The 13,391-nt window shown below is 38.3% G+C and overlaps 1 protein-coding gene across 16 annotated transcripts in view; it reads right to left on the bottom strand.

Moving 5' to 3' along the window:
* NBEA (neurobeachin) overlaps positions 1-13,391 on the bottom strand; it is a 450,384-nt gene that overhangs the window by 388,530 nt on the left and 48,463 nt on the right. For all 16 annotated transcript variants that reach the window (XR_006415936.1, XR_006415934.1, XR_006415933.1 and 13 more), the window contains 3 exons: positions 12,180-12,326; positions 9,921-10,118; positions 7,895-8,028 (listed from right to left, as the gene is read on the bottom strand). Coding sequence is in view for 12 of the 16 variants with exons in the window: in XM_044442661.1 (XP_044298596.1) it covers positions 7,895-8,028; positions 9,921-10,118; positions 12,180-12,326 (479 nt within the window). In the remaining 4 variants the exon portion in view is untranslated. The remainder of the gene's footprint in view (positions 1-7,894; positions 8,029-9,920; positions 10,119-12,179; positions 12,327-13,391) is intronic.

A 13,391-nucleotide genomic window follows, 5' to 3' on the forward strand; every position in this document is an offset into this window, starting at 1 on the left:
AGCAACAGTAGGACTCAGAATGCTCATGCTCATACAGAATGCATGCTCATACCTCAACTCAAGTATTCAGATTACATTATCACTTGATCAGTAATAACTGTGCGTTTTAAAGTATGATTAGCTTTCTCCATGATTACATGTCTTGCATTGCAAAAGCTGTGGAAAAGGAAGTTGGTGACATCCTGTCTTACCTACTGTATACTGGGCAAAGGGTAAGGAGAATATCCCTACATTCCATGTACTGTATTTCAGACCTTTAAATTTCAAACTTGGTGTATTCATTATCCCTGCTCCTACAAAATCCTGGAAAATTAAGCCTTATCAACTGATATTTCCAATTTGGGAAAATCAAACAGGCTAGAAAACAGTTCCTATGCCACAATCGGGCTGAAACTATAAAACATTGCTTTCACATCTTCCTAAAATTGTATGATACAGCTACACAGAAGTACCAGTTTTATTTGAACGGAAGTGTATTTGCTAATACTCCATTAATTTGTTACACTTCTAAAAATTGCAAATATAATCTCTTGCTTTCTTGCATAGTCTGAGGTTATACAACATGGAGCCAGAAGGTAGTACTCTGAAGTCCACTCTGTGGTCTCAACAACTATGATGTTTATATAACAACTATCTGCTTCTGCCTGAGGATTCCAAGGCAGATTATAGTAATATACCAATGAAATGGTAAATAAACAGAATATGTATCAAGCTACAAAAGCTACATAAAGAGTCAGACAAAAATCAATCAAAAGTCATACAGCACAAGAAAAGCTTATAGGAACAAAAAAAGTACTGAATTTAGGACACAATGCTATTGGGAAATGAGCCAAATTAAGCTCCTAAAACTAGCATTTCTGCAATATAGGTTGCAGAGAGTGGGAAAGTTCATGTATTACAGGTAGGCTTTTAGAAAACTCTTGTCCTAGGCTGCTGAGGGCTTGATTTGGGACCAGAAGTGAAGATGATACAAAACATGTTCCAAATAACCTAGCCCTAAGTTTCCCGGCTAAATTCTGAGCCAGTGCTCTTCAAAGGCACTCCCACACAAAGCATGTTGCAGTTATCTAATATTGATGGCACACATCATGTCAGAGCCACCTTCTTAAAAATATAAAGTTGACTGGTGACCAAATTTAAACTGGCAAAGCACTTTAGAACATAGCTGCTACATCCAAGAGAATGGCTACAGAAGCCTTCCCAAATTAACCCTAACAGGCTGTATCCACATCACTGTATCAGTAGTCCTACTGGAATATGAAACATCTGCTTTGTCTAGATTATTTTTCCATGAATATCCAGTCTGCTACTTATTTCATAGCCCAGTTCATGTCTAGCATGGAAAACAAAGAGCTGAGTATCATCATCATACTGAATAAGATAAACTCCAGATCACAAGCTGATCGATTCCAGTGGTTTTATACAGATCTTACAACACATGAAAAACAGAATGTCCTATAGCAAAAGATTGCTGACAAACAGCAGTGTCCCAGTAGGCCTTCCAATTTTCCAGAAAGGAATGGATCAGTTTAACATTGCCCCCAAGCATAAACCAGCCAGTCAAGAAAGATACAAAGGTAAATTCAATAGAAAGCTACTCAATATCTCAGCAGAATTAACACTCCTCCAGTCCACTTCTCTGTATAGACTGTCCAGGGGAAGCAACTTAGGATTTTTTTGTTGGAAAAACAGTCCAAAGATAGAATTCAAATGGGTCCAGACAGTGGCTACATTCATATGTAAGACTAAATCATGCTGTGCAGTGTGCTATATTTTACCTTGGGGCCAGGTTCAGAAAGGCACATGGTTACCATCCACAAGTGTTTTCTAACATCCTCCGTCTTTCCTCCTAATGGCAGCCTGTATCCCATGGCTGAAAATCAATCCCAGCATTCACTGTTCCTACGTATATCACCTACCTTTTCCTCATGGGCCCACATGCTCCCCTGGGCGTGACTTTTTTTTTCCTATGGCCAAGAAAAGCAACTGCTTACTTATTACAGTAGCACTCCGCACTGCTGCCTTGCTCTGCACCAAAGTACAAGCATATACACACATACATATCCTATCCTTCCCTAACTGTGCATGTGTCTACATTCCCCCATGCACAGGACTTGGCACACACTACCAGGGCTGGCTCCTATCTGTAGCCAGGCATATTGAGATAATCAGCACAGGCACCCATGCCAGGCATGTCCTGCCAGACTGACTTTCCTAAGGAAGTACATGTGGGCATCTGCCTAGGAGAATTTTCTTGTTGGTTAGCTGCATGATAAACAACATTTAACTATGGCAGCAGAGACAGAACTGACAACGAGCCCTAAGAACTGCCAAGGACAAAATAGCAGTGGAGCAACATATGTGAGGCAGAGCAGGAAAGATATGTTCTTTGGGATGTTTGCCCTGTTGGTGATGTCCCAACATCATGCTGCTCATGCACTTCTTGCATGCAGAGCGGCTTTCCAAGAAGAGCAGAGCTTCTGTGCATAAAGTGAAGGCAGCATGCTAGCCAAGCAGCACTCCAATACAGTGCAGTGACCAGACGTGAATGCCAGACATGGCTGGCCCCACAGTTGCTACTGCTAAAGGCAGAGTGGTATGATGGGCCACTGCCTCCAAAATTCCAAAACTAAAGGTGGAAAAGGAAAAAAATGCAATTGCAGCCCCAAATGCAACACTCCTTAAGTTTGACCTAAAGTTCAGCAATTTTAAAATATGCATGCACACACACACGCACAGTGCCTATCACATACATAATTAGAGAAAGCATACACAAAATCAATTTATCCTATTTATACATTTGGAAAATTACAAATTGCATATATTCTCAAGTGCAAATCAATGTGAAAATCAGAAAAACTCAACTGATTTCCTCCCCCCTCCTGCTTAAGAAGGACTAAACCTATGGCATTATAGGGGCTATGTCAGCATTGGCAAGATAAAGCTAGTGGCATTTTAGGGTGCAATTCTATGCATGTATAGACAGGAAAAAGGTACACATTTCTGGAAGACAGAATTTTTCTGCCTGAATATACATTGTATCAGGAGAAGGGTATAAATGTGAGAGGATGAATACCATCAAGGTCCAGGAAGAAACTCAAAAAATAAGGAGATGGAAAGTACCACCAAGATATTAGAAGTCCAGAATGCAATTGAAGGAGTACAGTACTGTAAGGAGATAAACACTACTCATGGTCCGTTGAACTGATTTTCTCTTTTCTACTCAGTTCAATATAAAAGTCTAAAATAATTACATTTTCTTTCCCAATATTTGCCACCAGTACTAACACATAAATAATAAATAGCACCAAACACAGTGGAACTTCTCAGTAAACATGCACATGGTTGTGATATGCATTTCTTAATACTGTGGGGGTTCTTTCTTACATCAATAATATAAATAATCTGGCACTTTTCTCAGCTTTTCAATGAAATTCTTACTAATTCACTTTTTTAATTTTGCAAGTAAAGAGCCACATGTATTACATTTGTTTTATATGAGATTATCCTTTATCCTTATTTTTCTGGTTATTGTAAAATTTTCTTTAAATGCATTTTTATTACAGAGGATACATCATAGCAACTTCAAAAGCTTTACTAAGAAATGCATTTTGTTTAGAAATCTCTCTTGCATAGATAACAGCTTCTTCACACACAACCATCCGGTGACAGGAACAGTACAAATTGAAATTTAAGTTAAAACTATTGTGTACCCAAAGAACTAAACACAGAATAAAAGTATGTTTCTATCTCGTTCTGTAAACATTTGCTGCTGCTTCTTGTCATTGTCATAATTATCACCATTATAATTCATCAATAATGTGCTATCAGTGTACACTGTACTGAGAACTTACACTAACAATGCAATAGAATCCTGTTCACAATGAGCTTCTCTGTTTAAAAAAATGGATGGAGGAAAGAATGTGAGCAAATGCCTGCTTCTAAAGAGGGAAAAAATCAGTAACTCACCCTAATGAAAAGAAAAATTGACTTTAAAGTTCCACAGAATTAATTTTTTTTGAAGCAGTTCAGGTTTCTATACTTTCTTCTTCACATAATGAAAGTGCTTTCACTCAACTAACCAAGGAAACAGCAGTGGACATGAGAAGGCTCCACAGTATTGTACTGTGCCCAGCAAAAGTCCCACTCATTCCAGCCCAAGAAGTAAGTTACCATCTTTGAAGAAGCTAACTCACTCAACCTGTTTGTCTTCTTGCAAGGGTAGGCAACACCTACAGCCCCAATAATCCCTTATCAGCCCTGATGGCTGAAGATGATGGTATTTTTAATTCAAACCATTTAGAGAGCATGAGGTTGCCCATCCTTGACTTACTTAAACCAAAATGGCATTTGAAAGCAGTTTGGAGAAGCCTGCATGGGCATTACATGAGATCTGCACAAGCACAATGCATTCTTCCACAAAAAGTGATTTTAAGATGTTAACAGAACTATTCTGCAATTCATAAACATTGCTTGGCGTGCCATGAGATAGTTTAGATTCCCAACTGTAAGGTCGGAGACAATGTTCTGACCTTGGAGCTGGGAATCAGAGTTCTCACTGCACCCTTTCCTTTTCCCCTCATTGCAACACAAAAATCTGCACCAGCTCCTCTCCAAAACGATGAAAGCAACCCCAGGGAAGCAGGGAGAAGGAGAAAATGGAGAAGGTGGAGAGTGGAGAAGGTAGCCTTTGCCTCCCACTCTAAAATGCTCCAGCAAGATGGACATCTAGCAAAATGAAGATCTGGAGAACAGAGGCAAAGATTGCCTCTTCTACTTTCCCCACTCTGCACTGGATGCTCAGGCTCTTACAGGAATTCCAACAAGATTCCTATGCTGACTTTGAGCGTGAATGCCCTCCCAATGTGGTATACCTCAATAAAACACATAACATTGGTGGGTTATTCTGTTAAGCAGGGGATTGGGCCTGATGGCCTTATTGGACCCTTCCACTTCTACAATTACATGTTTCTATGACTATCATCAAAAATGATAAAAATACAAGACAGACAGTAATACAGTAACAATAAAAACAAAAAACAGAATCAGCAATGAAAACAGTACTCATATTAGGAAAAGACTAGAGGAAAATATGTTTTACAAGCCTTCTTAAAAACTTGCAAGTTGGAGCATGATGGACCTCAAATGTTAACTTGTTCCAGAGGTGTGAGGCCACTGTAGAGGGCAGCTCTACATACAGCACATTGCTGTAGTCCACTCTAGACAACACTAGTGCATGGATAACTGAGGCAAGTTCCATCTATTCCAGACAGGATTGCACTCTTGAACCGCACATCCTCCTGGCTTCCCTGGTTAGCACAGAGTCAAGAAAGACTCCCAAACTACAAACCTGCTCTTTTAGAGCAAGTACAATGCCATCTAACTTGAGATTTAACTAAAAAACTATTTATAAAAATAAATCTAAGACCAGTTGTAAAGCTCCATCAAGAGTACTTGGTTTCCCATTTTGTCTGGATTAGGTTACAGTTTGTTTATCCTTAACTATGACAAAGCAGCCTCCAGATACTGGTTCATGAGTTCAAAAGTCTTCCTGGGATATCAGAGGTGTAACTGAATCTCATCCATATATTGATGTCAAGAGATTTGGACTAAAGTGAATCTCATAGCAGTTTCCTGTAGATGTTAAGAAGTATGGGGAACAGAATGAGGCGATGGGGTACTAGAAGGTTCAACAGCAATGGATTAGAGCAAAAGTCACCCATCACTACCTTTGAAGACCACTCTTTCAAGTGCCACTTTAGAACTGTGATTCCCAAGCCCAATTCAAATAAATAATTCAGATAAATAATCCAGAAGGGTACCATGGCTAATGGTATCAGAAGCAACTGAGAGGTCCAGAATAACCAACACAGTTGTACTCCATCCAGCCATCTATATCCCACAATATCAGTCAAGGTGGCCAAGCCTGCTTCAGCCCAAAAACCAGGTCTGAAACCTGACTGGAATTGATTGAAATATTTAAACTGATTTAAATAATACTCTCTAGACTCTAGAAATCAGTTGACAAAAAGGATCACTAACAAAGTAAAAAAAAAATCACCACCCACAACATGAGCTATTTGTAACACTGTTAAAGAATACAGAAATAAGACTTGAAAGATTCACAGACCTTGTTATCTGAGCAAGAGACTAATAATTACTAAATGACACAAATCATACCTACAACTTCAGTATGGGAATACCACCATTAGACATGTATAGAACAGAGTGAAAAAGTCTAACCATAGAAAATTGTCAACCAGTACTGGTTCTCTACTTCCAAAGTGCCTCTTGAAACTCTAATAAATATGAAGAGATTAGGAAGTCTAACAGAAGGAACATAAATATAAGAGTCATGCTGCACAAGACCAAGTATTCATCTAGGTCAGCTTTCTGTTCCCAGCCAACCAGCTATGATCCCACAAGTAAGATAAGAGTACAACAGCATCCTCCTGCCTATGCTCCCAGGTACACTGCCTTTGAAACTGGACTACAAGCCAGTAGGACTAGTAGCCACGGATAGCATTTTCTGCCATTAATTTGTCCAATCCCCTTTAAACATTGCCTAAATTCTTAGACATCACTACATCTTGTGGGAGTGAATTCCATACTTTAACTATACACTGTGTGTAGAAGTACTTGTATCTGTTCTGAATTCTTCCATCATTCAGTTTCATGGGATGACCAATATTTACAGTGTCTCCCTTTCCACCTTCTTCAGACAATGAATACTTTTACATAACTCTATCATATCTTCCCTTACCCTTTTTCTAGCCTTGTTGGTCAAGAAATAGTTGTTTGAGTTTAAATCCAGTAATTTCTCCCTCCCCCACCTTTGAAGTTTCGCACAGTTTTATAATTTACTCTATTTCTATGCCTTTCAATAGATGAATCTCAGAACCCAAAAAACTTACTCTTACTAAGAGTGCTTTCTACATCTAATCTAATCAACTGAAAAGCAAACTTGGTGGCAACAAGTTTCAGCTATACAGTTATATTCTAATTTTTCTATGCCCTTTAATAGCCTATGTGCAGCCTGAAAGAGTAATTTTCCATTAATGCAAGTTTATTGAAAGCAATTGTTGGAAGTCTTTTCTTTCTGCTACTAGCCATATTCATTTGCTAAGCTTTGAGAACTTTCAACTCAGAATATATACAATTCTTTGTAATAAAATATTGAGGAACACTGAAGTGTAGCACTGAACTTCCTCAAGAGTACCACACACTTTTTAAGATAGAGATACTGTGGTAAAATCTTAACAAAACATTGATGTTTACCACAAAAAGTAACATTCAGTATCAGTAGATTATTATCTATCCAATTAGTGTGGTATACAAATAGAAAGACAAATTTGATTCTAGTTTACTGACAGAAGATCTACTAGCCAATATGACAAATGTCTGAAGTAAGTACTGGGATACATTTTTTGGCAAGTCTTCTGTAAATTTTATAAACCATACCATGTAATTACAACAACTACTTTTCTCTCTCTATTTCTAGCATGTTTATAATAGTTTTTCACATTTCAAAGCAAGCTAGAAAATAGCTATTGATTCTTACACAATTCTACACATCACAGAATGGATTAGCCCTTTAGATATTTTTATGTATATTGTAGTTGCATTCCACAGAAATGTCAGTTTTCTTGAAAGGTATTTTGTAATCCACATATGAACTTTAGCCTCTTTTCATTCCTCCCCCAGCCTCAGCCTATGATGTCCTGCTCCCTTAGTGTGCAACCTTAAAATCTATTTCCTCATCACAGATCTCAGTGTAAGAAACATCTAGAAAGGGAGAAGAAGGCAAAAGACAGAGCTTGATACAGTGAGAAAAGGCATTCCAGCGTTTTATTACATCTACTGTAAAACCTGCTGAATATTGTAACAAACTTACCAGACAGTTGTTTCCACTTGACTGTCATGCAGTTGCCTATTGTCCAACTGAGCAAAGAGAGGGAAAAGGACTTGTATTCCTCCTATTGAATGAATTGCGCTGTGAATCGAATGAGTCACAATTGCTTTGACATCCTACATTAAAAAAAAGAAAAAATTAGTTCTACTCTACCTGGCCTCCATATACTATAATACTAATAGCATTACTTATATCTCAGTTTTCAAACATTTATTATCAAGTGGATAATTGCACTTTTGAATCTTATTTCTTTTAATGGGAAAGACTGAAACATATGTTCCTTTCTGTTCTGAGCTGAGTATCCCCTCCCATCAGTAACAGACTCACAGTACTTCTTGCCAAATGCCTTATTTTTCTTATTGGACAACCACATGAGCAGCTGGAGCCGTGGGGTAAGACTAGGGGACCTGGGAGGCCCCTTCTGACTTGTTTCTATGATTCTGTTGTGAGCTGAGTACTTCCTCAGTAACAGACTCACCAGCACTTCTTGCTAAATGTCTTTATTTTACCTGTAAGACTCTGCACATAGACAAAACGAAATGTTGAACCCTCTCTGGCCCCCTTCACACAAAGCTTTGCTTATGAATCCTTTATATCTGTCTCTAGAGGGAGGAATGCTTCAGAAATGGACACACCTCCATTCCTCCCTCTGGGACCCCATTTGGGCCACCCTGTGACTGTGCCAACAGACTATCAGGTCCACTCCTCAGGAAGCTGGATCAGATAGACTCCCTATCTCTAAATCTCCCCCCTCAGGATGTTGTTGCAACAAGGACCAAGATGATACAAGTCCAGAGTCCAGTAACTAGTCTAGTCACAAGCACAAACTGTAATACCAAATAACTCAAGGGCAGAACCAGTAGTAGGTCACAGAACAAGGTAAAGTATTGCCAAATAGGCAAAAAAGCATTCAGAACAAGCAAGAGGTGAGGAGCCAACAAGACAAGTAACAGGAACTAGATAACAAAGCAAGGTCCAGAAATAACAAGACATAAAACAAGCTACAACACACTAAAAACAAAGGTTTCTAAAGCAGCTTCTGGAGGCAAGTGACTGCTCTTAAATAGCTCATTCTCAGGGGTCCCAGGCGGTACACATTAAGGCCTTGGGAGCTGCAACAGAGGCTGGGACTAATCCTGCATCCACCAGGGTTGTTATTCTGGTGCTAGGCCAACAGATGCAGCCGTGTAGGTGCCCAGATCTTGACATCTATCTAGTTCAGTATTTTCTAAGGTGAGTGGCAGTAATTCTCCAAGGTTTCATTTTTTTCTTAGCTGCGTCTGGAGATGAATGATGGATGTAGAGTGGTAAAGAAATTGTACAAAATTTGCACTTAATTGAGGAAAAAAGAAGAAGGGGACAGCAAAGAATGAGGTGGCTAGATGGAGTCACTGAAGCAGTCGGTGCGAGCTTAAGTGGACTCCAGGGAATGGTGGAGGACAGGAAGGCCTGGAGGAATTTTGCCCATGGGGTTGCGATGGGTCAGATGCGACTTCGCAACTAACAACAACAAATTGACTGAAGCAAGGATGTCTATAGCTGAAACATCATAATTCCCCATTCAGGGTATGCAAGGTCAAGGTGAAGTTCTTAATTCAGCACATTCCCTTCCAAGTGAGAAGATGAGTAGCATGCAAGAGAAATCCCAAGTTATCTAAATATATTGCAAGCCATCCTGAGATATTCTGTAGGGGATGGTATAGAAACGCTTTTAATTAATTAATTAATCATTGCAGAAGGATTCCTCTCTTTTCCTCTTACGCCTCCATGCAAAACATGTGCCCTAGCCTTTTCCTTTAGGTTTTTTTTTTCCTTCAGAGCCAAGCCCAAGGCAATCAATTCACCAGATAAAGAAATGTTAGGATAAGGCATACTGATGATTAAAAGACCCACAAAGAGAAACCAAATTGTACAAATTAAGAGCTGCTTTGAAAACACATTTAAAACATAACTAACGTAAAAGTTCAGGGGCCATTAAGAACACATACAGAACGCAACAGATACAAACCTGGAGCATGAGAGCATGCGGGGAGTGTACAAAAATTGAAGGGTTTTCCTTTGGTGAGGATTCAAGGCATAACTGAGCATCTGTAGCCTTAGCATTGTAAGTGAAGGCAATGCTACTTGCAAGTTTCCCATCATACAGAACCTGTTTATGGTGTTCAGCCAGATGAATATCACTCTCAGATTTAAATTTAAAAGTACTCTAAGAAAGAAAGCAAGAACTATAAGACACTGTGACAATTAAAAAATAAAGCTTTTATATAACATGGAAGAAGCAGCAGCAATGATAATCAGATTTAACATATTTAAATTTCATGGTCAAATTTAACTGTACAAGTCCTGGCAAATATTTATTACACACTGGTGACATCATATATTTTTTTCTTTTTTATAGAATTTTTTTTTATTTTTGCCATAGTAAAACTATTTACTCAGGATGCCATAGTGTGCATTTGTACCACCCCTAGTTGTCATCCTTTCTAGCTGCACAAAATAGTGTGTGCCTCTTCATGGGTTCTAAAGTCTTATTCCCAGGAGAGCTGGGTGTGCTCTCTGCAGACCTTTTGCTAAGTGACCTATGTACATTGCTTCACTTTTCCATAAAATCCTTACATTTGTGTATTGTTCTCAAAAGCAGGCCTGAAAGAATGCTTGGGGATTCTCAATAATAGTTCAGTTCTTGTGGTCTGTGACACAGGATATAATAGAGTAGCAGTGCTGTAAACCCACTGTTATTGGATTTAAATAACAGAGTAACTCACATTCAAGGGCTGAAATGTGGGTTATTGCATTGTCTGAACCCAGCTGCACTAACAAGTCATGGCTTGTTAGCCACAGAGTACCCATGAAGAGTGCCTATGGTTTGCTGTTAGGCTGTGAAATATGCAACATTCACAATGTTTTTTTTTACCTCAGCTAAGTTCAGACACTGCAATAACCTACATTTCAACAACCCACACTGAGCCCATACTTAACCCCTGGTGTGTGGTTACTGTGTACTCTGAATGCAGTCTTGGCTTGCTGGGTGCAGTGGTGGTCCAGGCATGTTTCTAGGGAAGTAATTACATCAACCCCAGTTTGACAGTTCCCCTCATATGCTGCTGTCATCTGAATGATGGTGTTGTTACTGCCAGCCTCTGACTGGTGGGGGCTGGCAGTTTTTTCATGGAGGAAGCCATTTATCTTTAATTTGGAATTTTCTAAATGGTGTTTCCCCTTCTGTTCCTGGGCTGACTGTATAAGTTCTGCAAAGCCATGCATGTTCCCATCAGGACTGAGTATTTCTTAAATTGACATCCACTGTCATACGAAAAACTATTTTTGAAACTGCTAGAATAAACGTATCTGGATATATAGAACTAGTGTAACAGCCTTTGAAGATCAGATGTTACCATGGTGAAATATATTGCAATTCATAACTTTTGCTTCTGTTCAACTGATTGAGCACTAGAGAAAATATTTAGTTACTACTATAACGGGTTGAAATCATTTGTCAAGGAAAATAATATTGCTGATGAGTACAAGCAAGTCACTAAATTAATGCAACATGTTTTTAAGAAGTTTGTCATTTCAAAATATCAATTTCAAATAGCCAATATAGTACACTGTTTAGAACTGCAGTCTAAATACCCTTATTTCAGAATAAATTCCACTTGAGAGTAGGACTAACTTCTGGCTAAAACTAAGCATACTATACATTTTTACAACATTAAGATTGCAACTAAAGATCATTAACTGCTGGAACAGAGGAAAGGTAATTTTATTTTATTTTATTTTCAACATGAGTCCTATGTTTCCTGAGGTGCTATAATTGCTCTGCACATTCTTGTTTTTCTTACCCATCCTAAGTAAGCTAATAGAATGGCAGGATAAACCAATACTGATTCATACATAGCTCCATCTAACCATTGCTTTTCATATGTTTTTCTAGGAAAGGCTTTCTATAATTGTTCACATAAATTCACAGATGTAATCTGAACTTTACTGTATATCTGTCAGTTGCAGAAAGATATAGATAATTCCTTTACTACAGATTATAGCTTTGCATCAATATTCTGTTACTTTTCTTTATTACATGAATTTATTTATGTGTATTTACCTTAGTGCAAAAGTTGGGTATCAGATGGATATACATAAAAATATGAATTCATAGTTATAATTTAAGAATATTTCAGTGGACTCCAAATATCATGACAGTTTGACTGTGTTAAACATTTAATTCAACAGGTATTTTTTCTGAACTGAAATTAAAATACACCACTACCTTATATCCAGGTCCTAGCTGATGTATTGCAAATATCTGTGCTGGGTTGAGAGCTTCAGTGAATACATAGACTGCCCCAAGCTGCCCACAAAACACCCTGTTTGCATCAGCAGTTTCAGATGATCCCAGAAAACATTTATCGTAACTCTGTATTAGAATATATATAAATGTTTAGAGCCATGTACAAACAAATATTCAGTTATAAACATGCAGAAAGAAAGACACAAGCTGTAGTAATACATTTTATTTTACTTTTGCCATACAAGTACAATACATTTTTTTTATAAAACTAAACTCTGCATCTTCTATAGTGGCCAGCACAATCCAAAGTGGCTGCCCTGAAATCAAAGGCTTATATGCATCTTATCAAGGGCTGAAATGTGGGGCCAAGGTCACCTCTGTGCTTCTCCAACCCTGAAAAACACTTAGACATATGATTTTGGCCAACTAAGTGTTTTCTCCTGCCTGCTAGGAGAAACAGTTGAGATTCTCTCAGGATATCTTGCACTGCTGTACAACTTCATTTCTTCCTGCTTCACAAAGTGTTTTTCCCAACACCAGCTCCAAACTCCATTTTCTAACCTCAGAGCAGCAGCCAGTGAAAAATGAATTACACTGACTGCAAGGCCAAAAGAAGAATGCTACAAATTTAGGGTCCCACCACCACCCTTGGACTACATTTCTGAGACTTGAGCTGGGACTCCAAAATTTTCGATGGCCGTCCTGATCGCTTCTACTAGCCATAGGGTTGTACCCTAAGTTTTACATTTTTATTTCACTTTCAGATTCAAATTAAACTAGTTTGTTTATAATGTAAATGATACTTTTTATCTGAATGTTACAAGATTAAAATTTCATGACATGTTAATTACAAATAAATTCATCCAGAACGGCAAATTAAACTTCAGCTGAAACTTTATTATAAAGCTAAGATCCTTTCTCCTTTAACAAGAAGCACAAAGAAAAGTCTAAGAACAATCTCTAGGATACTTGAAAAGTATAAGATCTACATCACATTTTGAACTTAGATTAACTGAGCTTAAGTTTATTGGGGGATCTCATCTTTATTTTTATTTAAGCAGCCACAGCCCCCTCTCCCACTCACAAACTTGTATTGGAGCAGGAACTCTGGGAAGAATGATTGGCTGAACTTGAAATACATTTATAGCAGGAAAAGTAAATACTTTTTCTGCACTCAATTTTCCTGATCCA

Source organism: Varanus komodoensis, unplaced genomic scaffold (genome assembly GCF_004798865.1).
Source record: "Varanus komodoensis strain SLA01 unplaced genomic scaffold, ASM479886v1 scaffold4, whole genome shotgun sequence".
In the NCBI taxonomy this organism is placed as follows: Eukaryota; Metazoa; Chordata; class Lepidosauria; order Squamata; family Varanidae; genus Varanus; species Varanus komodoensis.